Genomic DNA, 24,305 nt, shown 5'->3' on the forward strand with positions numbered 1-24,305 from the left:
GCCACCATTCAATCCACCTCCTCACCCCCTTATCTTATTTTCCAGATGGCCTAGAGGTGACAGGGAGTCCCAATGACATGAGGAAGGTACGGCGGAGCTGGGCCGGCACACAGGTTGCTGACGCCAGGTCCAGGGTTTCTTCAAGTCTGTCTCGTCTTACACTGCTCAGGGCAGGGAAACAGTAGCTGCTGCCTACGGGAGTATTCCCTGGAGGCCAGCTAATCGAAACAGTCCATCAAACGTCACAAGCAGAGTCTATTCCATGAGGTTTTCCTAGGTGAAGGGGATTCCCTCCAATGATAACAGTATCTCTAGTCCCCAGCAGCGCTTGGCCCCATGGCCCGTTCAGGCTCAGTAAGATGGTGGTTTTATCCTAACCAAATGGAATTTTTTGTTTTTTTTTTTAATTCTAGAAATGAAACATCTGGTATCTGCTCCTTCCTCCTGTCTTTTACAGTGGTTTCTCCCTTCTTATGAAATAGCAAAGACTCAGTCACGAGGGAGGCGGCCCCGTCCTCAGCCACAGCAGCCCCAGGCCTGTTGCGTCCGCCCAGCGGCCCGTGAGCTGTCCCTACTAGCACCAGCAGGTGGCGCCACCGGAGGCGAGGTCATAACCAGGACCCCAGGGCGCAGCACCTGGATCTGGGGAGCTCGGCTCCTGGGCTCTCCTCTGGGGACCATTTAGTGTCAAACTGACGGCCCCACAGGGTCCACATCAACCACGCAGAAGAAGCGCCATCCTCCGAAGTGCACTGGGAAGGGCTCGCCTCCTGAGGCCTCCGGGACAGTGCGTGGCTGGACCCCCAGGGCACCGGTTGTGCAGAGGAGGAAGTGACCCACGTGGCGGTCTCCTTCTAAGCCGTGGTCTCTAGTTCCCCTCTACGGCTCCTTCCCACCTCCCACAAAGTCTCAGCCACACCTCCGTCGGCTCTGCTTTGTGCTCTAGAGGCCTCTGGTCCCATCGCTGGGACCTCAAGGAACCCACGTGTGGTCTCACAGAGACACGGAAGTCACTTACAGACATTGTTTTCAGTGTTTTTTTCTGATGGCTGCACACCAGATGTTGCTCCCGGGCCCTCGGCACAGATGGTAACGGGCATCCACCCTCACGTCTGCTCCGCGGCTAAAACGTTCCCCTCTTCAATGCTCTGCAGCTGCAGCCTCTGACTCGCGAGAGTTCTGCTGCCTCGGCGGCTCCCAAAGCCAACCCCGGGGACGGTCCGCGCTGCGAGCAAGACCCCAGGCAAAGCCTCCTCCCCAAATAAGTTGACTTTGGCTTCAGCCTCTATGGCTTTGGCCAAGCTGGCTGCGTAACTGTCCAAGGACTTGTGCACTTCGGCTTTCACGTGAAGAATAGGGTTCTTGGCTGCTTCTGAGAGAGAAGGCAGAAGAAAGGTTAGCGAGGGACCAGGACCATGGCTATCCCGGGATAGACCTGCTCTTGCTTCGCTGCCCCTGGGAGGGGAAGCAAACCGAGGTTAAGGGTGTGGGTTCTGGAGTCACAGTCCGTAAGGTGACAATCCTTGACTCCCCTACTTACTATCGGGGAAATCTTAGAAGTAATTTAATCTAATGTCAGTTTCCTCATCTGTAAAGAAAAGATCATGGCACACCCCTATGTCATCGGGTTCCCGTGATAATTAGACAGCTCTTCCTAAGGTGCTTTAGCCTAGGTCTGGCTCATAGAAAAGGCTTGATAAACACTTTCTATTCATGACATTCAAATTTTTGCATCTTTGAAAGAGTTCTCTGGTCTTTCAGCTCCCCGGAGTGTGTAATAGCTTCGGCTCTAAACTTCCACAAACCTGAGTGTGGTCTCTGTCCTCTCCACCCTCGCTCAGAGATTCCCCAAAGCCATGGAGAACCTCAGGACAGGAAGGACATTAAAGGTTCAGGTGCCCCTTCCCCCAGGATTAGGACCCCTGACGCCTAAAGTGCACAGGAGGGAGGAAGGGAGGGAGGGAAGGAGGGAAGGAGGGAAGGAGGGAGGGAAGGAGGGAGGGAGGGAGGGAAGGAGGGAGGGAGGGAAAGAGGGAAGGAGGGAGGGAGGGGAGGAGGGAGGGAGGGAAGGAGGGAAGGACGGAGGGAAGGAGGGAGGGAGGGAGGGAGCAAGGGGACCCTTCAATTTCACATCCAGGGCCTTATGACTATTAACCTCACTGCCTGTTTCTCTCCTGACATTTTGGGAGGAACAGCGTATCCCCTAGACCTCACGTTGTCTGGAGTAGGCAACTTCCACCCCACGCTCCAGGAGGGAAAGAGGGGAGGGCCTCTGCCCTGCCACTCACTCCCGGGAGGACTGACATGGTCTTACACACGTGCCTGCTCCCTGCCCTGCGTGCAGAGAAGGCGCCTTTGGAACTGCCATCCCCCAACATGCAGGCTGGATGGGGCAGGCTTGGCCCTAGGCGGGCTGGGTGGATTGCGGAGGGCTTCAATCCATTTTTTTAACACGGGAGTAACATATTATAAAGCCCATGAAGCTGCTAATCTCAGCTCCATTCTTGAATCCACTTTGCCCCTAAAGCAGATGAATTGATATCTGCCTCCCTGACGTCCATGACCACCCCTCCATTCATCTGGAATCAGGGAGGGGGTGGTAGAAGAGATAGGACAAATTATGAACCTGAAACTCTGAGCCGGCCCATATGTATTTTGGTACTCAGCATTTCTGAAGAATTTATATCTTAAAGTCCCTGGACTCTTCCACCACACCCACATCCGGCCATGTCGGTGGCTGTCCTCACCACCGGGTGGGATTCAGAAGAAAAGAGATTCTTCCATCTGTGGGCAGCCTGGATGGCTCCTTTGTCACTCTTCTAATCAGCATATCTGGATGGGAAACTAGACCCCAGGTTCCAGAGGCACCGAGAGTGCTGAGGGTTGAATTCAGAACAACTGGAGCAGAAAAACATAGGGACTGGATTACAGCAGAACTCATTCCTCTCACGGGATCCCAGCGCCCCCGTCAGCTTCAGAGGCAACAGGCCAAGCGAGACGGCGGCCTTTGCCTCCGGTGAAGTCGACGCACTCATTGGGCAATTACTTCCATTTCCCACATGAGGAAACTGAGGCTCAAAGAGGGCAGGTTCAGATTCATAACCACACATCATCCAGAAAGGAAAGAAACCACGGAGAGCTCAGAAACTGTTGTATCCAGTCGGGCAACTTCCTGAGGGAGGAGATGGGAATTGTGTGTGTCTGTCTACGTAGGCCACTGCTTGCCCAGCCTTAGACGCTGCTTGCTCCGAGAGCTGGAAGCCTAAGGACTCAAGTGAGACCGGCAGGGTCGGGAGCGACACGGGGCTGGGCAAAGGTGGGAGCCCTGGTGTGCTGTGGATGGGAGCAGGCTGAGCCAAGGAACTTTCCTAAGATCCTCTCCTTTCCCCTGTTTCCCTGAAGCCATCAGTCACAGAAACCAACCTCTGATTTGTTCCACTTCATCTTCGAACGTCACCGAGCTCCGCCTCTTGGGTGGGCAAGTGTGGGAGGGAGGGTTGTCATCAGACGTGAAGTCTTCGAGCAGCATGACATCCGTTCCTAAAACCAAGGGCAGATTGTGCGCCTACAACAGGCAACACCAAGTCCTTCTCGCCACTTTTCTCGCCCTCGCTCACACCCCTTGCGTCCCTCTCTCCCCTTTCATTTATTCAAACCCACAATCGGGTGCAACCAAGTGCCCTGCAGCATTTGCCCAGGACACACACTGTCTCTCGTCCCATTTCAGGGAGTTTGCAGCCAGCCACTGGGGCTGCTTCAGACACACCAGAAATACAGCAGCGCTATCCAGGCGGACGGGTTACCTGCCACGGCGAGTGGACTCAGAAGTGATGAGTCCGCCAGACCTGGAACGGGGAAGGGCAGTCGGGCTGAGCGGAGGACGGGGCCCTATTAAAGGAGCTTTGTGTTCAGAGTGATTCTTCTTACAGTTTGAATTTCTATCATTCTAGTTAAGGTATGCTGTGCTAAATAAACATTTAAAACCCGAACATGTAAAGTTCTTTGGGGGCCAAAAAGGGATTGAGAAATATGCCCCCCAAAAAGTGTGGAAAAGGCAGAAAGGAAGGAAGTCCTATGAGAGAGAGCTGGGCAGGCGGGCAGGCAGGGGCGGGGCGGGCGGGAGGGCAGGGGCGGGGCGGGGCAGGAGGGCTGAGCAGGACCCGGACCCCACACCGGGGCAGGCGTTGGGACCAGTCTTGTTCTGTCTTAGTCTCCAGCTACCAGTCCTTCAAGGCCTTGGTGCTCAGGAAACTAGGAAGAAAGGGGAGCTGGGAGCTCCTCATTTGTTTTTGCAGAACAACCTGAAAAGGCGTGTTCCTCTAGCGGACTTCACAACATGGTGGTTAAGCACACAGCTTCCCAAATCGGACAGATCTAGGATCACAGGCAGGATATTTGGTCCCTCAGCATCCTTCCATGTCTACGAAATGGGGATCGTAATTCTCTCTACCTCACCGAGTTGTTGGGAGGATTCTGAGTTGAGACGTGTGAAGATGTGACACATCGCCTGGCACACAGCATGTGCCTCATCAGTGGAAGTCATCACTCGCGAGGACACAGCTAATAAACAGCGGGGCTGAAGCTCACACCCCGGTCTGTGTGACCCCGAAGCCCATGCTCTTTCTTCTGCCTACCACAGGGGTCCCCAACCCCCGGGCCGCGGATCGGTGCCGGGCTGCGGCCCGTTAGGAACCGGGCCGCACAGCAGGAGGGGAGCGGCGGGCGGGCGAGCGGAGCTTCACCTGCGGCCCCCCCATCGCTGGCATCACTGCCTGAGCCATCCCCCCCTCCCCCGTCCGTGGAACAACTGTCTTCCACGAAACCGGTCCCTGGTGCCCAAAAGGTTGGGGACCGCTGGCCTACGACACTGTCCCCTTACTCCTTTTTGCCTGGTCACCTCCTATTCACTCTTCAGGTTTTAACATCACTTCCTCAGAGAAGCTTTTCTAACACCGCCCTCCCGCCCCCGCCAAGTTCTCCCCCAACAGGGGGCACATACAACGCCGTTCCGTGTCCTCACGGCACTCGGCTTCCCCTTCCATAGCTCTCATCACCCTTATAACCCTTATTAAAAGCAGAATTATTGAGGTATAATTCGCATCCCACACAACTCACCCATTTAAAGCACATGGGATGGCCGTCTTTCCCACTAGACGGAAAGCCCCGTGAGGGCAGTTTACCACTACATCTCCAGAACCTAGCGCAGTGTCTGCTCAAAGCAAGGGCTTGGCAAGTAAATATCTGTTAAACGAATGAATGTCACTCTGCCTCTGGATCCCTGCTGGTTGTCTGAGAGGAGGGAGAGAGCCCGAGGAGAGACAGAGACCCTCCCGTCCTTCAAGTCACAGGCGGGACTCGGGCCCTACAAGGGAGGGTGTTACCAGTGGTTCAACCCTCCGGGCTGCCAGTGGGAGAGCATCCTCAGGGAATGTTCTGCCTCTGGGGAAATGCTCCACGACAGGAGGCCTGGTCTGGGTCCCTGCCCATGGCCAGTCCCCCCGGAATTCCATGACACAGGCTCAGGCCAAGAGACACAGGTCAAGGCAGAGAGGAGTTTTCCAAAGGTCCCGGCAGGGGAGATGGAGGAGCGGGGAGGGAAATGCCCACAGACTGCCTGCTGTCGAGGTCCAGGATTTAGGACCCTCCCTTCACGCCCAGGACGTGGACAGACGGCAGCCCCGGGACGGAGTGCTTCGTCAGCTCCATGAATGACTGACGTGGGGACACCGACGGCCTCTGCCCACGAGCCTCTCATCCAGTCATGAGCTGGCAAGCACGGGGTGTGGCACTTGGGTCCCCAGAGCGGCCGGCAGCAGACTGTGACATCACAGAGCTTGCCGCTGCGGGGAGGAGTCCTGGGCCTGCGCCATCCCCTGGGCAGCAGCTACAGGGAGGGTCTGGAGAATGCTGGTGGAGATGTGTTTCTCTGGGGAGACCGAGTTCCCCATAGGCAGGTCGCAGGGCATCTAATGATGGTGACAAGGTATCCGACCTGGTCGGAGCTGCCCTCGATAGAGGGACAGCTGCCCCAGCTCACAAATGGACAAACTCAAAGGTTTAGAAAGAGACTGAGCAGCTTGTCTGAGATAACACAGCTCTTAAAAGTCAATTCGAACTGAGTGAACTGATGAGGATGAGTATAATTTTTGTGACTTTCTGTCTGAATTAAAAAAAAAAAAATCCCACAAGGACTCAGAGGCAAAGAATATACAAATCAATTTTCACTGCAAAGTAAAGGAGCTGTTACAGTGGAGGATTACTGGACTGAATGTCAATATTATGACATAGTATGAGTGAGTTTCAGGTTTGGTAATTGCAATCATTGTTGCTTTTGTTGTGGTCATCCATGTACAATGCTTGGTGTCAGTCTATTTATCTCTTGTAAAAATAAAATAGTGTGTGTGTGTGTGTTTGAAAAAATTAAAAAAAAAAAAAAAAAGTCAATTCGAGACTGAAAACCAAGCAGGTTGACTCCGGAGCCTGCACTGGACGATGGTTATTATAATTCAAGTAACAACTGACAATCATTTAGCACTTTAACTTTTCAAAGGCTTTCACTTAATTTGAATCTCACAACAACCCTGCATGGCAGAGAGAACAGGAGCCGAGATCCCCACTGTAGAGAGGAGGAAACTGGGGCACAGAGATGCTGAAGAGCCGGGACTGGACACCCAGACCCTTGACTCTCGGCCCTCCACACCCTGGGAGACGTCCCTCTCCCCACCAGCTCCCAGCCGGCAGGCACTGGGGAAACGCGACAGGTGAGGGGCTTACCTGAGTCCTGAGAGCAGCTGAAGCCTGTGTCCCCCGTGCTGCTGCTGTTTCCCAGGGGCTGCCCGCCGGCCATGAGCGCCGTGAGGTGTGGGGACAGGCCCAGGTCTGCAAGGCAAGGTCGGCACTGACCGCACCATCCACGGCCCGCCCCGTCCCCAGGGGCCTCGCCTCCGCCCCCATCCGCTCCGTCCTCCACGCGCTGAGGACGCGAAGCTCTTGGCTGCCCTTCCTTCACTTCGCCCCTTGTTCCTACCCCGGGGAGCCTGTGACAGGATTCCCTGGGTGCCCCCAGAGGGGACGCGCTCGTGACAAACGTCAAACCCTGACAAGGCAGGTGGGAGAGAAAACGAGGTGAACAGTCCTGGGAGAAGATCTTCCAGTTAAACACGGGTGTGTGTTTAACTCCCGAGATCCTACCTGAATACCAAACGGGATGTTTTTTGAAGAGGCCGAAACCCCCAAATGGAGAGGATGTTTGTAAGTTGGAAGGCGGGGGGGGGGTGGGCAGTGAAACTAGCCCAGGAAAGAGCCGAGGCTGGCAGAGGGAGAGGCCTGGAAGGAGGCCCCCAGAAGCTCAGGAACTGGAGGCCCGGAGTCTCTGCAGGCAGGTGGGGCTTGATGGAAAGTCTCTACGGGAAGCAGTGGGTCCCCTCCACTGCTGTTCCCAGTTCGGAGTCCAGGCTCCTGCCCCCCATGTTGGCAGGAGAGTGGGCAGAGTGAACTGGGGGACTCCGGCCTTAGCGACACCAGGCACATGGCAACGTGGCAAAAACCGAGGGAACAATGAGAGGCTACATAGTTACCAGTGGGAGCCCCGCCCCACTGCCTCATCTAACCTGGGCAGGAGACCAGAGACCCCGTCCCCAGGGAAATCCAGCCAGCCAGAGAGAAAAGCCCCGCAGACCCCAAGAGCTGGGCGCCCCGTGAGACGGCCCAGTCCCAGCACCGCCCAGGGCTTCCCGACGGCTTTCCTGGGCTGACTTACTAACCGTGAGGGGCAGCGGAGATCACCAGATACTTAAGGAAAGACACTAGCAGAGATGGGGAAATAAAAAAGGAAGGGAGGAAGGAAAGAAGGGAGAAAAAAGGATGTCTCTGGAGACAATGCAGGGAGCTTAAGAAAACAAACAGAATTCTAATTGGGTGCCCTTAGAAAACTGAGAAAATAATGAATCCATGAACAAAAGAGCTGGAGGCCATAATGACCATGGAGTTAACAAAAAAGGCACTCATAGCAATTAAAAAAAAGCACAGAAAAGTCAAACTCCTCCAATCTCATGAGGAAGACCTACCTACCTGCCAAGAAGGACCTGCCACGAAGGACCACCAGCGTTCCCCCCCAGCAAACCTACAGACAGGAGATGCCTCCACCCTGTACCTTCATCCTAATTCTTCTGAGGGGACAAAGCGACATGACACACATGCTCTCCTTTCTCCTTCAGAGCCACGGAGGAAATGATGGGGGCTGGACCAGTGCAGTCAGAGCACGCTGCTGTCAGAAGCTCCCTGTCATGACCTGTGGGGAGAGCACTTGTGCAAGGAGCCTTCCCCTGTCCTGGGGGTTGGTGTGGAGGTGTGGGGCCAGAGAAGAGCCCAAACATGATCACCCACCTCCAGGGTCTTGGCCTCAGAATATGACTATGTCTCAGCTGGAAGCCCGGCTTCCGCTGGGGGAACATCCACTGCCAACCGGGATGGCTGAGGCCACAGTGGGTTCTGGACACCGTCTCTGAGGCTGCAGTGAAAGCCAGGCACAAGTCCTGGTCTCTACCAGTGGGAGAAATCACTGGAGCCAGACCAATGCGGCTCGGCTAAGAGGTGTGGCAACAGGGCAGCCAGGCGGCAACTCTCTATTCTGTTTATCCAGCATTTTACCACTGGAGAGTGGACTCAGTTACCCTGAGTGTTTTCACATGCAACAACAACACATCTACTGGGCTGGGCCCAATCCAACCCCTTTCACAACATTTTTTTTAAAAAGCAAGAAAGAGAAAGGCACAAAACGACAGGCACAGGGATCAGATCAGAAGCCTGGAGTGGCCAGAAGAGTCCTGAGTGCCTTTGAGAGGCTCAAAGAACAGAGTGCAATTCTGGGGTGACATTGGCACTTTGAAGTAGCCAGAAGACCTCTAGGTGGCACCAGGAAGGGAACTTGGTAAAGCAAGGCAGGAAAATTCAAAGGCCCCAGGGTCTCCTTCCTTCCCTCCAGCCCAGACCTCACAAGGGCCCTGAGGTGGGGCATTTCCTCTGAGCAAATGGGAGTCAGCGTCCTTCTCTGCAGAAGATAGCTGGGAAGGCTCTATGCCCAGTTCCAGGAGCTTCAAGCATCACACAAGTGCAGCATTTGGAGAGGCTGCCCTCCCACCATGCCCAGGCCTCCCTCGAAGCCTGGGTGGGGCTGCTATCTGGGCTGTCCACCCCAACTGGGTTGGCAAGTGGCAGAGTTGCTGGAGAAGGCTGTGGCCCTTTCTCCTGAAGGCCCCTTCTTTGCTCCGATCACCTGTAGCCATCTGTCAGCTTTGGATTTGTAGTCTGGCTTCCCAAGACCAAATGTAAGCATTTAGCTCACCTTTCAGCACTAGAATCAATGTCCACTCCAGGGTTGACCTACCCACCATGAAGTGGCCCTGCCTGGCAAACCCCAGGGAGGCCAGAGATCTCAATTCCTAGGGGAGCCCCATGGGAATCTGCTAATGAGACCTCACAAGCAGAACATATTGTGGTAGCCCGGTGACACTGGCACCCAGGGAAAACCTAAGCTGCTGCACTTCTTCAGTTTGGGGCTAATAGAATGAGAAAACCAAAATCCATGGATTATGGCTGAAATCTACATATGAAATAAACATGACTGCACGTGTAAAACTCCTGGCATCCCAGAGTCAGTAGGAAAGCTCCAGGTGTGTGTGGAATGCCACTTCACTGCACCTGTGCTCACAAGCACTGTTAGGAAAGTTTATAATTCCATGTACTGAATCCTTTGGTGAAAACTTTGCAGATGCCTATGCAAACGGAGAGGAACAAAACCGAGACAGGGCCTCCGAGCCTTTTCTTGCTGGCTTTGGAACCAATCTTAACCATCCTTCTTTCGCTGTGCTCACAGGAGAGCACGTGCATTCTCTGAGTGGGAGGGAGGTGGCTTGAAGCAGGCTGGGGCAGGGAAAGCCCACTGGGGTTTAGGCGTCTGCTGCAGATGCAAGTCATGCCCACAGAGGGCGCCAGACCAGGGTCCGGTCGCAGCCCACAGTCCCTCAGCCAGAGGGACCAGGGATGCGAGGTGGAGGGCAGAGTTCTCCCTCCTGACCAGAAAGGCCGTGGGCATTCCTGGCATGGCTGGAGCAGGGCACGGAGCTGGGGTGGGCACTCTCTTTCCAACACTCCTGCTGCTGCTGCTGCCCACCTCCTGAAGTCAGGACATCCCGGGAAGAGGCAGCAGGGGTGCCCCCAGCTCCCATTCAGGGGCAAGGCCAGCAACTCAGAACCCATCATCCCACACGCTCTTCAGCCCAGACACATCCCACAAGACTGCTTTTCCCTCAGTGAGGAGACTTCTCACTGCCTTGGACTTGCCAACCCAACCACAGCTGGTGTTTTCCGCCTGTTCTCACAGCCTCAAAAACTCTTCCAGGATCATCTCAAGTGGCCTGCATGGACAATCTTGGCCCCCCAAAGCAGATGTTTCTTTCTGTTCTATCTACCCTCTCCTCCTCCATTCTCCTTCCTCATTTTTTTCCCTTCCTCATTCTTAACTTCATTGGAATCGAAAACATTTAATGTTTTTTTATTTTTATTTTTTTGCCCAGAAGGTAAGTGATTTTACAAAATCTGAACAAATAAGTTAATCAGTGAAATGAAACCAAGCCCTGAATGTACTCCTCCTGGCTCACAAGTCACACTTGGAATCATGGTCTGGCCAGTGGCAGGGGGTGGGCATTTCAGGAATTAAAATACTGGGGTCCTGAGAGATTTTTTTTCTCCTACAGTCAAAATAAAAAGTCCCAGAATTCCTTCCTTTCTCAAGAAGGAACACTCCATCAGTCCCTGAGATAAATCAGTGACATTCGTTTGTTTAATTGCCACATGGAAAAGACTCCTCTCATCACTACCAATGAATATTCATGATAATTAAGAGTTGTTATTTCTTTCCACTCTCGAGAGGGCAGGTGGAAGACCTATTTCCTGAGGAGGAAAAATTATCTCCAGCAGCGGGAGTTGCCCAGAGTCATCTGGCAAGAGACTAGGACTGCAGTCTGAACTGGCGCTTTCCTTGAATATGATCTGATAAGTGCCCTCAGAGTCTCTCTTCCAACAGCCTGTCCAGATGACAGTCTCCCTCAAACAACAGTCATAACTGCAGGGGCAAGATCCACCAGTGCATGCTACAAACAGTGGGAGCCTCAAAATATCTCCTGTGTTGTACTTATTAATGACAATGGAAAAAACAGTGAATTTACAGTGGGGAAACCTGGCAGACGCCACCTTAACTGTAGGGACTGAAAGTACTCTCCACCAAATTCATACACTGAAGCCCTAACCCCCAGTGTGATGGTATTCAGAGGAGGGTCCTTGCGAAGGTACTGAGGTTTAGAAGAGGTCATGAGGGTGGGGTGCTTATAAGAAGAGACCGGAGAGCTTGCTCTCTCCTGTCCCTCTCCCCAGCCCTCCGCCATGGGAGGACACAGCAAAAGGACAGCCTGGAAGAGGGTCCTCACCAGAACCCAACCATGTTGCCCCCCTGACCTCAGACTTCCAGCCTCCTGAACTGTGAAAAAATGAATGGCTGTGGTTTAAGCCATGCAGTCTACGGTAGTTTGTTGTAGCAGCCCAAGCTAAGACATCAACCGAGAGATCAGGGTAAAAACTAGCTAGTAAGAAGACCTACTGACATATGTGCCCCTGGCATGCTCATTAGGAAGAATACATCACCCGCCCAGCCTGCCTGCCAAAAAGGTATTACCTCATTGTGACCCTGAGAACACATGAGCTACATGCAAATTGAGGGGCCTTCTACAAAATCCCCGATCAGGACTCTACAAAAAGTGTCAAGTCATGGAAGACAAGGAAAAAAAAAAAAGACTTGTCAAAAACTGAAGAAGACAAGGGAGATGTGACAACTGAATACAACGTGGGATCCTGAACTGGATCCTGGAACAGAAAAAAGGACATCAATGGGAAAATGGGTGAAATCTGAGTCAAGTCTGTAGTTGTTAATAGCACTGCACCCCTGGCAATGTCTTAGGTTTGATAGCTGTGCTACGGTTAGGCAAGATGTTAGCACTAGGAGAAGCTGGGTGGATGGGTATTCTCTGTACTGTTTTCCCAGCTCTTCACTGAGTCTAAAATTATCTCAAAAGAAAAAGGTTTAAAAAAAAAAATCTATCCCCAACTAGAGTAATTCCTCTGGGTCTCATCAAAGGGGATAGGATCATGTCCAGAAACTGTTAGCTCCGAAATCAATTATCAGACGGAGGAGCAGCTTTACACACACCAGATAGTGGCATTTCAATGAGGCAGTGGAGGTCCGCCATCGACACATCCTGAATTATTAGGGCCAATACGAGGAAACCACTGACCTGTGAGGAAAGGCCCAAGACAGAGTATGTTCAGGAGGGGCAGCTGACGAGGGGAGGAAGTGCTTTAAAGAGGACCCTGCCTTCAAGGAACACTGAAAGGTGAAGGTAGCCTGGTCCAGTGCTTGGGTTCTTTTTTCTCTAGATAGAAGTATCTATCAATATACTCTCCAGGCCAGCGGGCCACGGCTGCGGTCACAGAACACGGATTTCTGAACTCTGGTGCACCCTGCCTTGAACTGCCGAGCTCAGGAAATCTGCTTGGGAATCACAGTGGACACTCTGGGATGTTCCTTCCCCAAAGGAAACCTGTGTTTTAAGCCCTGAAGCAGCAGTCAGTCTGAGACCTCGCCCATCAACCTGCCCGAGCGCCTGCAGGACCACAGGCTACACCCGTCTGAGGGTGGGCATCCCTTCCCTGCCAAGTTCCCAAGTTACCTGTGATCCTGTTGGAAATGCTGAAGAGCCTGGAAGTCCTCTGCCGCTGCACAAATGGTTCCCGGTAATACCGATCCCCAAAGCACATGCCCAGTAGTTCCTTGCGAACCGTCTTGTTCCAGAGTCCATAGATCAGGGGGTGGCAGATGGCACTGGTAAAGGACAGCCAAGTGGCCCAGGTCTCCAGGGTCGGGGAGACATAGTTCTTCCCCCAGAGGGCCTCAGAGGTGATGACGACCATGTAGGGGCCCCAGGTGACCATGAAGGCACCAATGACCACCAGGATGGTGATGAGCGCTTTGCACTGGTTGGCCGAATAGACCACGCCCTGAAAGGCGTTCTTCCTACTGCCCGAGGAAGAGGTGGAGGTGCTGGAGTTCTTCCTCCCGTTCCTGTGCACGTCCTCCTCCACAAGGACCACGGTGCCACAGTGCACCTTGCGTGCCTTGACCCTGGCCACGCGGAAGATGAAGCCATAGCACACCAGCATGACCAGGAAGGGGAACAGGGCACACCAGATCTGCCAGAAGGCGGTATAGCCAGGCTCCCGGTGCCACGCGGCCACACACATCCACTTGAACTCGTCAAACTCCACCGATGACCAACCAAATAGAGGTGGCAGGCAGCCGACGAGGGAGTGAAGCCAGATGTAGGCAAGCGCCACCACGGCCCGGTTGCCTGTGATCTTCATGGGGTACACCATGGGGTACAGGACGGCATAGTAGCTAGAAAAAGAATGGAGGCAGGTGAGGGAGAGGAGTCAAAACAGAGAAGACGGGCTTCCCTGGTGGTGCAGTGGTTGAGAGTCCGCCTGCCAATGCAGGGGACACGGGTTCGAGCCTTGGTCTGGGAAGATCCCACGTGCCGCGGAGCAACTAGGCCCGTGAGCCACAACTACTGAGCCTGCGCGTCTGGAGCCTGTGCTCCGCAACAAGAGAGGCCACGATAGTGAGAGGCCCGCGCACCGCGATGAAGAGTGGCCCCCACTTGCCACAACTAGAGAAAGCCCTCGCACAGAAACGAAGACCCAACACAGCCAAAAGTAAGTAAATAAATAAATTTAAAAAAAAAAAACAAAAAACACAGAGAAGACACACCAGGAGGGGCACCCACTGCTCTCCTAGGTGGCGAGCTCTGCTGGATTTCTCTCATTCAACACTGCCACGGGGTGAATGCTTCTGAAAGTAGCACCTTCTCTCAACCCTCCCCAGACAAGTCACAGACTGGCCATGTCACACAGCTCCGTGGAACTCTTCATCGGAGAACGGCTGGATACCAGGGAGAGCACAGAGCTCAGGCGGCCCTGCTTCCAGAGCCCACTCGTATTTGGGGGTGTGGCTAGTCTTCAGGCATCTACAGGAGTTCTAAGGGATCATGCATCAAGCCAGATCACTCCTGTGTTTCTGACAGTAATCCTTTTAGATCCGTTTTCAGAGGGTCCTCAGAAACCAGAAGAACATCTAAGGATTATGGGGTACATTCGTTCAGTGAACGTTTACTGAAGGCCTGCCACATGCCAAGCCCTGTGCTGTGCACCGGAAATACAGGTAAAAAGATGCAGGGGGAGACAGACACACAAGCAGCGTATGAGGCCCTGGAGCAGAAAGGGCTGTATTTAACCCTCACAACACGTCTCCAGAGGGACTGGCATTATCATTGTCCTCATCTTAGCAGCAGAGAAAGGATAAATAATCTGCTCTAGATAAGGAAGGGGAAGAGACAAGATAAATTGCACATGCCAGCAATTCCCTGCAAACCGTCTCGTTCCGGAGTCCACAGACCAGGGCTGGTTCCTAACTCCTCAGCTCTGTGCAGAAGGAGAGAGGCCTGGAGAGCTACTGATTCGTAGGACGGGGCCTCGGATCCAGGCTGCAGGGTCAGGGCGGACTTCCTGGACCAGACGGCACACAAACTCAGGTCTTGAAAGATCAGAGGCACTGGCCCAGGCACAGCTGAGGCAGGACGCCAGCCTTGGCGAGACGCAGAGATGTACCTGAGCACCGGCTCAATGAGGAAGCTGCCTGTAGCTCACCCAGGCAGGCGCGGGGCGATGGTGCGCGGGGAGAAGAGGAGCCAGGGGGCCGGCGCGAGCCCAGCCTTGCCAGCCAGCTGAGCTCTGACCCTTTAACTGGAGTGGGTGGGAGGATTTAGACCACGGGGTTGAAAGCAAACCACCAGCCTCCCCATCCAGACATTTCATCCAAAGGAAATGTTCTTTAATGATGGGGCTTCTGCGTGAGGGCGACGTGTGACGGGACAGGGATGGCCACACTGAGGACCTTCCTGAGTCACCCCTGGGCTCTAGAGCTCAGGGACAGGGGCCATGGCCCGAATCACCACCTGCTGCCTGGGGCAGACTCTCATGGAGGGGCTGTCCCCTCAGGCTATACCCTGTATGAAGGGCCTTCCAAATCAGAGGCAAGACGGGGACTGCTGCTCTCAAGCCTCGAGGCCCCACCAAGGTCTAGCCTGGAAGGAGTGTTTCTGAGTGTGGAGCCTGATGAGAGGAAACCACCGTGATTATGGTATGGATTACAGAACCCCTGCACAGAGCCTGGGGTAAAGCAATTCCTGTCTTATGCTGACATCTGGGTTTGCATCTTGCAAAAGCTGTGCAGCCCCGTGAAAGCAGCATGCCTTTGGAGCTGGCAATCCCTGGGTTCAGACGGCGACTCTGCTGTCCACTAGCTGTGTGACCTTGGGTAGCGGATCTAACCTCTCAGAGCTTCAGTTCCTTCACCAGGAAGATGGGAATCACAGAACCTCTGGCATAGATCTGCTCCAAGGACAGAATGGGCTAGAGTGGGGGGCAAGGGCTGGATGGGGCCTCCCTTTAGATGGCAGGGGGGGACAGAGCTGGGACATTGTGCACTGACCTTTCCCCCTTCCTTCCTGAAGACAGAATCCCCATCTTGCTCCTGCAAAACTGCTGTGACCACAGGGGACACTGGGCCCTTCTAAGCACCAGGGGATGAATCAGGCCATGCTGGTGGTATCCCCTCCCTTGCCAGGTGACCAGCTGAGGCACTGACCTGTGTGACATCATCTGGCAAATGAAATGTGAGGGGAGTTTGCTGGGGTGGGATTGGGGGCACTTCCAGGAAGGTTTTCTTCACTTTTAAAAGAAACAAGGCGGATATTTCTACTTTCCTCTGCCCATTTAAAACTTGTGCAGGCCCTCTGACCTGAGGCAACACTTCAGGGGCGAGTGTACAGGTAGGTGTGGGAGGCCAGGTCTGGGGAATATGAGCCATCCCGGCTCCTCTGACCAGCCACGTTCAACCAGTCATCAAAATCATTACGACAAATCAGCTGTCCTCTGCAATATAGCCTTCTGGCTACTCTCAACACGGGTCAGTATTATTATTCAATGGCAAAACTTCTTTATTGTAACAAGTGGTATTTATATCACTCACTGTCTGAGGTTCTGGGCACCAGCAGTTCCTGTGGGATGTGACAGTGATTTCTCCCAACTGAGTCCGGAGGCCCATCGGGATGCCCGGGCACGGGGTTGGTGCTGGCTCCTGAGAGGTCAGTCTCCTACAATCAGAAGAGCCCCCCAGAGGCCAGAGTGCTGCCTGTATATATCCGCACCCTCCAGGGGTTGCTTTGGTTTTAGGGTTTTTTTGGCTAAATGTATATACATTGCAATGCTCAAATCTACACCTTTATCAAGATATAAACATGCCAACATCTGCCCACAAAAATAATTTTTTAATGGGTTTCAAAGATTTGAAACTTCATTTTTTAAACTTAAGCCTCATTTAGGCCTAGTTGCAGGTTCAAAGGAAAATATAGAACAAAAGCAACTCCCTATTCCCTGCAGGTTAATACAGGCCAAAACGGGAGGGGTTTTCCTTTGTTTTCCGTACTCTTAGCTGTCTTCTGAAGCTCTCGATCTTTTCTCCAACAACTCATTTTTAGACAGGAGCCCAAGCACCACCCTTGGTCCCCAAAGAGCCTTTTGTGATGTCACGTGTAACTTCAAAGTGGTAATGCCCGTAGGGGCTCCAATGCTTAGCTCTCCTGCCACGAGATCACCCACTTAGATAACGACCCCTGTTTTTAATAAGATGACTTCACTAAAAACATGAGCAAAACCTAAGCCAACTACAGCTACCTTGGAGTGAACACGTTAACTTAACGTTGAAAAATCTTCTGGCTGTACTATAACTAACCATCCCATAGTGTTAGCTACTTTCATTTAAAATACTATTTTTAGGGGCTTCCCTGGTGGCACAGTGGCTGAGAATCCGCCTGCCAACGCAGGGGACACGGGTTCGAGCCCTGCTCTGGGAGGACATGCCACGGAGCAACTGGGCCCGTGAGCCACAATTACTGAGCCTGCGCGTCTGGAGCCTGTGCTCCGCAACAAGAGAGGCCGCGATGGTGAGAGGCCCGCGCACCGCGATGAAGAGTGGTCCCCACTTGCCGCAACTAGAGAAAGCCCTCGCACAGAAACGAAGACCCAACACAGCCAAATAAATAAATAAATAAATAAATAAATTTATTAAAAAATAAAATAAAATACTATTTTTAGAGCTGGAGTTTCATCCACGCTGGTGTGGAATGAAAACATTAGAAATGTCTTAACAGGACCTGAAGCTAAGCCAGAAGTGACCATGTTGGACTTGCTCACAGTGAAAATCTTCCCAGGTCGAATGATGTTCCCCACATGGACCTGTTTCCACAAGGCTGCTTTAGGACACTGACATCTCGATGGTGAATTTCACTCCAGCCAGCTATTCTTTTCATGCTCTGCCTTCGCTCTCTCTTCACGGGGCTACAGGACGGACTCTTTTGGCTCATCTGCCAACCAGTTTGACAGATTCCTTTAGGTAGCGTTCTTAACTGGGGCCGTGTGGCAATGTCTGGAGACATTTTGGGTTGTCACAACCGGGAGGTGCTGCTGTCATTTAGTGAGTAGAGGCCAGGGATGCCACTCAACATCCTATACAGGGCAGCTCATCACAACAAAGAATTATCCGGTTCAACAGGTCAGTCGTGCTGAGGTCAAGAAACTCTAAGCTAAAGGGACTGGTTGTCGGATTTGACTGACAATTGACTTTGCATATTGTGTAATGGTTAAGAGCACAGCCTTTAGCATCTCAGAAACTGGGCGAGTTACTTACCAGCCATGTGGACTTGGGCGAGTTTGCAAAATGAGGACTGATAGGATCGTTGTGAGGATTAGCTGGGATAAACATTTGTTCACGGCATAGTGCAGTGCCTGGCAGGTGACTAGCACGTAACACATTCTAGTAGCGATCATGCCCACCCCCGCTTGTTTTCTTCGACTTTCTTAACGATGTTCCCATCTCTTTCTTCCACCCCCATTCTCTTATTCTTCTCTCCTCTCTCCTCACTTATCTTTTCCTACTGCCTCCTCTTGCCTGTTTCCCTCCCTCTCACTCTCCACCTCTGTCTCTCTGTTTCTCCCTCTCTTTCTCATTCTCTCTCTCTCTCTCTCTCTCTCTCTCTCTCGCACACACACACACACACACACACACACACACACAGACACGCACACACACAGCTGCATCTTTAGGTTTCCAACACAGAAGGCAAATATGTAACCTTCAAAATCACTAACAACAAGTAAATTTAATTCCCTAAAATTAACGGGGACAGGGGGAAGGGGTGTTTGAAATCCTGGTCAGATGGTGATCGTTTATATGCACATGATCAATTCGCTGGTCCAGTCAATTTGTATTTTTAGCCACATGAATGACCAATAATAAAAAAAATTAATCGCACCTGCCGTGAAAATATTTGAAGACACCACAAATTTTACAGCAGTCTATATATTATAGTCAAAGATCTGGGCAAAGCACTGTGATGGCCAAATCCATCTTGCTACACTTGCAGGAGGAAATGATCTATTTTCCAGAGACAACCAGGCCTCGGTGACTTGTCATCACAGGGAGAGGCAGAAGCCCTTTCTCGACTCACAGCTCTGTCACTGGGTGACCTTGGCGCAGGCTGTGGGGTCTGGGGTGCCTGGATTGAATCTCTAGTGAGATGACCTGTGACGCCAATTTGTTCACATGCATCACCTCTTCCACGGCCAGCTGTTTCCCCTGGTCTCCAGCTGTGTCCCACACGCCATGCTTTTTCACCACGTCCAGGCTTCCTCCCTCCTCTGCGTTCTCACAGCACCTTGAACACACTGGCTCTACGTACACACCACGTGGTCCTAAAATTACCTGGCCACGTGTCTATCCCCCCAACACTGTGAATTCCTCAGCGTGGCTGTTCATCTCCTTCAGCTGCGCATTCCCAGCACCAATCACCTTGCCAGGCATATGTGAGGTGCTCCACAACTGTTTATCAAATGAATAAATGGAGGCGGCTTCTTCATTCGGAAGGGCCCCTGCAATCCTATTCACTGTTAGGACTTAGCTCAAATGCCACCTTTTCCCCGGAGCGCTGCAGGCCCTGCCATCAGAAGCAGCCACGGGAGCTGTTCCAGCGCTTAATTCTGCTTTGTGTTCACATCAGCGCCCACGGGTCAGCCTCTGCCATGAAACTGTGAACTCCTGGTGGGCAAGGGCTGCGTCCTGCTCATGCTGTATCCTACCATCCAAGGATGTAGCACAGGGCCTCTCACAGAGTAGCAAATGTGGGCCTCTCACACCCAGCAAATATTCCCGACGTGAAAGAGTAAGGCATCGAAAGAGGCAAATGCTCTCTCGTTTGATGCATTTTGATGGCACGATTTGAGAATCGGTCATGCCTGCTGGTGAGAAATCTCACTCTCGCTTATCTAGACCTCAGATCCAAGTAAGCAGTATACAGCCTCCGAGAGCTGCCTCTCCTTACTGAGCCTCCATGTATACACAGCTCTGTGAGAGGCACCTAAAAACCGACCCCCCCGCTCTGCTCCTGAGCTGTTGGCCCCCACTCCACCTTCCACAGGACCCAAGACGGGATATTCCAAAAGCAGTGATTTCCCATCCCATCCTACTGCCAACAGACTTCCATTTATGTTTGCAGTGCTTATTATCTGTCTTGATAGGATACTGATGAATGGCTGCTGAAGTAATAACCTGTACAAGCTTCTGAAGGGGAGCCTGCCTTTCACACATCAAGAATCTTGAAAGTGTGTTTACTGTGACTGAAAACACAATTCCACAAACATACATCTTCCTCAAAGTGCTATATAAAATAGTAAGCTAACAGGGGACTGTAAAAATAAACTACAGTCCATCCAGAGGACGGAATACCACGTAACCATTAAAAATCATGTTCTCCAGGGATATCTGCAGGTGGGAAAAATGCTCACAATCACTTGTTAAGTGAAAAAGCAGGTCACAAAACCACATGTGCCTTGAGCCTATTTTCTAAATTTACTGCATGCGGCCAAAAATCCCTGGAGGCAAGTATACTAAAAAAAATGTAAACAGTGATTGCTTCTGATTGGTGGGATTATGGATATTTCTTATTGTACTCTTTCTATTTTTGGTATTTTTTGTTGTTGTTGGGGGGAAAGAAGATATTTGGAGAAGCCACCTGATTAGTTCTGACCAATGGCTTCCTTCACTCCAACCCCCCAACAGGTGCAGAGAGCCGAAAGGATTCTGGCCTTGGCCCTAGTGGAGGCCTGCACCTTGGGTGGACCATCCAGTCACCACTCATCGGCTCAAAAATGGACGATCCCAAGGGAGCCAGGGGACTTGTGTCACCCAGTGACAACAGCCCTGGGGAGCCCCTCTGTGTTTTCCCTGACTCCCTCCCCAGTTCTATAAATCACAGAGAATCTGAATCTCCCCCATCTGCCCTTGTACAGTTGAACCCTTGCCTGGGATGAATGAAGTGACCATTGGCAAAATCCTAATAAAGAAGACGACTCCAGGGGTTGGAAACTCGCTGTCAAAGCCTGCAGGGCTTTCACAACTAAATCTGACAGCCTAACGCAGGAATCTGGAAGAACCTTCTAGATAGAGCTGAGGGGCGTCAGCAGTGCTACTCCTTGCTGTTAGAGCCAGCTATGCCACAAGATGGGACAGCCCAGATGTTTTAAAGCACACACTGTCTCTCCCAGGTGCCACCACCTTTACTCCCTGAGTTGCCTTCCCTTCCCCTGCTCTCCTTCCATCCAGGTCTGAGCTGATGTTCAGGCCCGTGCACTGTGGAGGATAGAGAGTATTTCCTCTTTGGGCTGCCCCGGTCCAGCTCTGGCCCAACCCAAAGCAACAGAGAGCAGGCAGCACTTTGCGGAAGACCTGGATCTGATACCTCCTCTGCCACGTCACCTTCCTCGGCTTCTGTTTCTCATCTACCAACTGAGAAGCAGAATTTTCTAGAACTTTTTTTTCTAATTTGTTTTTCTCATTTTTTGGCCACGCTGCACAGAATGTGGCATCTTAGTTCCCCGACCAGGGATCGAACCCACGTCCCCTGCAGTGGAAGCGCAGAGTCTTAACCACTGGACCACCAGGGAAGTCCCCAACTACATGCAAGCTGGACCAGATAAAATCAGAGGTGCTCTGGTTGAGGGGATAGAAGAGGAGGCAGAACTCTGCTTTCTCACCCTCCCCAGCACAGACCCGACACCCTCCCGAGGAACTGAGGCAGCTTGGAAGGCACAGCCCACATGATCTCTCAGGGTCCCCCTTCGCCCACACTCCTAAACCCTTCGATTCTCTGAGTGCGATGCAAGCTTACCGGTCGACGGCAATGACCCCGAGGGTAAGCATGCTGGCCGAGCTGATGAGCAGGTAGAGGAGGGCCGAGAAGTTGCACCAGACCACACCAAAGATCCATTCCCTCCGAATGGAGCTGGTCGCCACGAAAGGCAGCACCAGCACGGACAGCAGGAAGTTGGACAGGGTCAGGCTGAAGACGAACTTGTTGCTGAGGGTGAGGAGGTAGGACTTCCTGTACAAGGTGACCACGATTACCAGGTTGCCCAGGCAGACGAAAACGGTGATGACGACAATGGCGATGAACTCGGTGACGCCGCCGCCCCCTTGGCCACCGTCCTCCTCGGTGAGGTTACTCAGCTCCTTCCTGTGGCTGAGGGAGGAGTTGAGGCTCATGGTCAGTGCGCCTCGGCGGGGGGTGGGCAGAGCATGCTGGACGACTGGAAAGACAAGACCCAGAGACAGGAGAGCAGTCATCAGTCCATAGCGTGTGCACTTTACAGAAGCGCTGCAGAGGCCCCAGGTCACCCAGCCGGTCGTCCCCACGCAAGCTCTACACAAGTGGCCAGCTTTCTACAACCGACTTTCTATGCGACGCACTGTGTCCCTGTGAACGATGTGTTCCCCCAAACTATCTATCTATCTATCTATCTATCTATCTATCTATCTATTTATTTATTTATTTATTTATTTTTGGCTGCATTGGGTCTTCGTTGCTGCGTGCGGGCTTTCTCTAGTTGCAGCGAGCGGGGTCCTCTCTTGTTGTGGAGCACGGGCTCTAGGCCCACGGGCTTCAGTAGTTGTGGTACGTGGGCTCAGTAGTTGTGGCTCACGAGCTCTAGAGCACAGGCTCAGTAGTTGTGGCGCACGGGCTTAGCTGCTCTGTGGCATGTGGGATCTTCCCACACCAGGGCTCGAACCCGTGTCCCCTGCATTGGCAGGCGGATTCTTAACCACTGAGCCACCAGGGAAGTCCACTCCCGCCCCCCCCGCCCCCCGAGTCTAAACCACCCTATCCATTCTCCCCAGGACCAGTGGTTCAAAAACTTTAATGTACCTAAGAATCACCTGCAGTACCAGCTCAAAGAGCTGATTCTTGGGCTCCATCCCTAGAGACGTCTGGTCCCAGAGAACAGAGGGACAGCCTAGGAGTCTGCATTTTAGACAACCACAGGGCAGGTGATTCTGATTCAGTCCACCTGGTCTAGGCGGACTGCTGCTTTTGACTCCTGCAATGCAGGGTGGACCCTGAATCGGCAGTGTCAGTATCACCCGGCGCTTGCTTACTAGAGACGCAGAATCTCATGCCCACCTCTGAACTGCTGAATCAGAACCTGCACGCTAATGCCGTCCCCAGGTGATTCATGTGCCCATTAAAGTTGGACAATAAGATTATCATAGGAATCACTCTGAGATCCCTAAGCAGGGTTTAAACAAGTACAGTTCATACTGAGACGTCACTACTGCTCTCATCAGCCACGGTGAGGGAGGGCAAGGAGCCGACACTAATGATAAATGGGTAAGAGGAAGCACAGTTTGAGGTCTGTGCCCACAAACACCGTTCTCAACAAGGGGCAGTCCCTGCTCTTGGGACGCTGGCTCCGGATCTTGGTGAAAACTCAAGGTTGACACATTTTAAAATTCAATCCTACAGACGAATGTTTCTCCAAAATTTTCATCTACTTGAATCAGCCAAAAAAATCCCACAGATCACTCTTGTTCCCAGAAAAGAGAATACACCGGAAAGGAAGGAAAGATTGCTTCCCCCGAGCCAGAAAGCAAGAACCCTGGTGTCTAGACCGCCTGCACACAGCAGCAGAGCCTTCCCTACAGCGCCCGCCTGACCTGGCACCTCTGGTCCAGACACCTTTGGCCACAGGGAGCTGGCAGGTGAGGAAGGCAGTTCTTCCTCTTCCCAGCAGCCCTAAAGGCCAGTTAGAAAGTCTCCCTTTACCAACAGGCGCACTCGTAGGTCACAACCACAGATGCTGCGAGCTTGAGTAACATCAAATAATTCTAATCCCTCCTCCCCTTGACAGCCTTCAAATACTTCACAGATTACTTGCTTTCTTTTCTCCAGATTCAAACCCCCAGGTTCCTGATGTGACTTCTAGACTCTTTACTAACTCAGACTCCCTGCTTTGGACTTGCTCACGGATGTCAACGACCCTTTTGATTTGTGGACCCCAAAACTGAACGTACCGTTCTGGACATGGTCTAGTAAGTACATAAAGGGGCAATTTTCTCCATGATCAGGATAATCTTCTGATACTATTCACTCTAGGAGTGCATTTTCTTTTGGCAACCATATTACCCTGCTGGACTTACATAAATGTGTGGTCAATTAAAACCCAAAGTTTATACACATTTGAGTTTCTGTGAAGGCAGGTGTCCCCAGGCTTAAATTTATGGCATTAGTGTTTTTAAGCCTAAATACAAAACGTTATATCTACTAAATTTTACTTTGTGCCTTTTGGCCCGTATTTCCAGGCTGCTAAAATATTCTGAATTTTGATTCAGTTATGCAATACGTTAGGTACTCTAGCTTTGTGCAGTAAATATACTTTAGAATTATGCCTTCTATGTCTGTGTCTTTGTAAGCTTATTTCTGGGTTTTGCTTTTATTTTTGAGTTCTGAATTTTGTTCACTCTTATAAGTAAATTATTAACTGGTGTCTCAAAATAAAGTCCTACATAAGCATGTTATACTTAACTGCCTAAGTGATAACAGTGTGGTAAAGAAAACAAATTCTGAGTCGTTAGACAAATGACAAAATGGGAGAAAATATTTAAAACTTATATCACAGAAGGACTAATCATTCTAACATAAAAATAAAGAGAGAGAAAAAGATAGAAAAGTGAGTAAAAGACATTTTTAAAA

General features: G+C 51.9%; 1 protein-coding gene across 3 annotated transcripts in view; it reads right to left on the reverse strand.

The window, feature by feature from the left end:
- Positions 1-826: 826 nt before the first annotated feature.
- Positions 827-24,305, reverse strand: part of GPR161 (G protein-coupled receptor 161) — a 47,231-nt gene continuing 23,752 nt past the window's right edge. For 2 of the 3 annotated variants that reach the window (XM_068538362.1, XM_068538360.1), the window contains exons 2-6: positions 21,447-21,864; positions 12,780-13,504; positions 6,775-6,879; positions 3,424-3,540; positions 827-1,372 (exon numbers count right to left, since the gene is read on the reverse strand). In XM_068538362.1, the coding sequence (XP_068394463.1) occupies positions 1,107-1,372; positions 3,424-3,540; positions 6,775-6,879; positions 12,780-13,504; positions 21,447-21,820 (1,587 nt within the window). In that variant the 5' untranslated portion in view covers positions 21,821-21,864 and the 3' untranslated portion in view covers positions 827-1,106. Of the gene's footprint in view, positions 1,373-3,423; positions 3,566-6,774; positions 6,880-12,779; positions 13,505-21,446; positions 21,865-24,305 lie in introns of those variants that run through there. The other variant, XM_068538361.1, reaches the window with a different exon arrangement.

The sequence above is a fragment of the Eschrichtius robustus genome, chromosome 3, assembly GCF_028021215.1.
Source record: "Eschrichtius robustus isolate mEscRob2 chromosome 3, mEscRob2.pri, whole genome shotgun sequence".
Lineage (NCBI taxonomy): Eukaryota > Metazoa > Chordata > Mammalia > Artiodactyla > Eschrichtiidae > Eschrichtius > Eschrichtius robustus.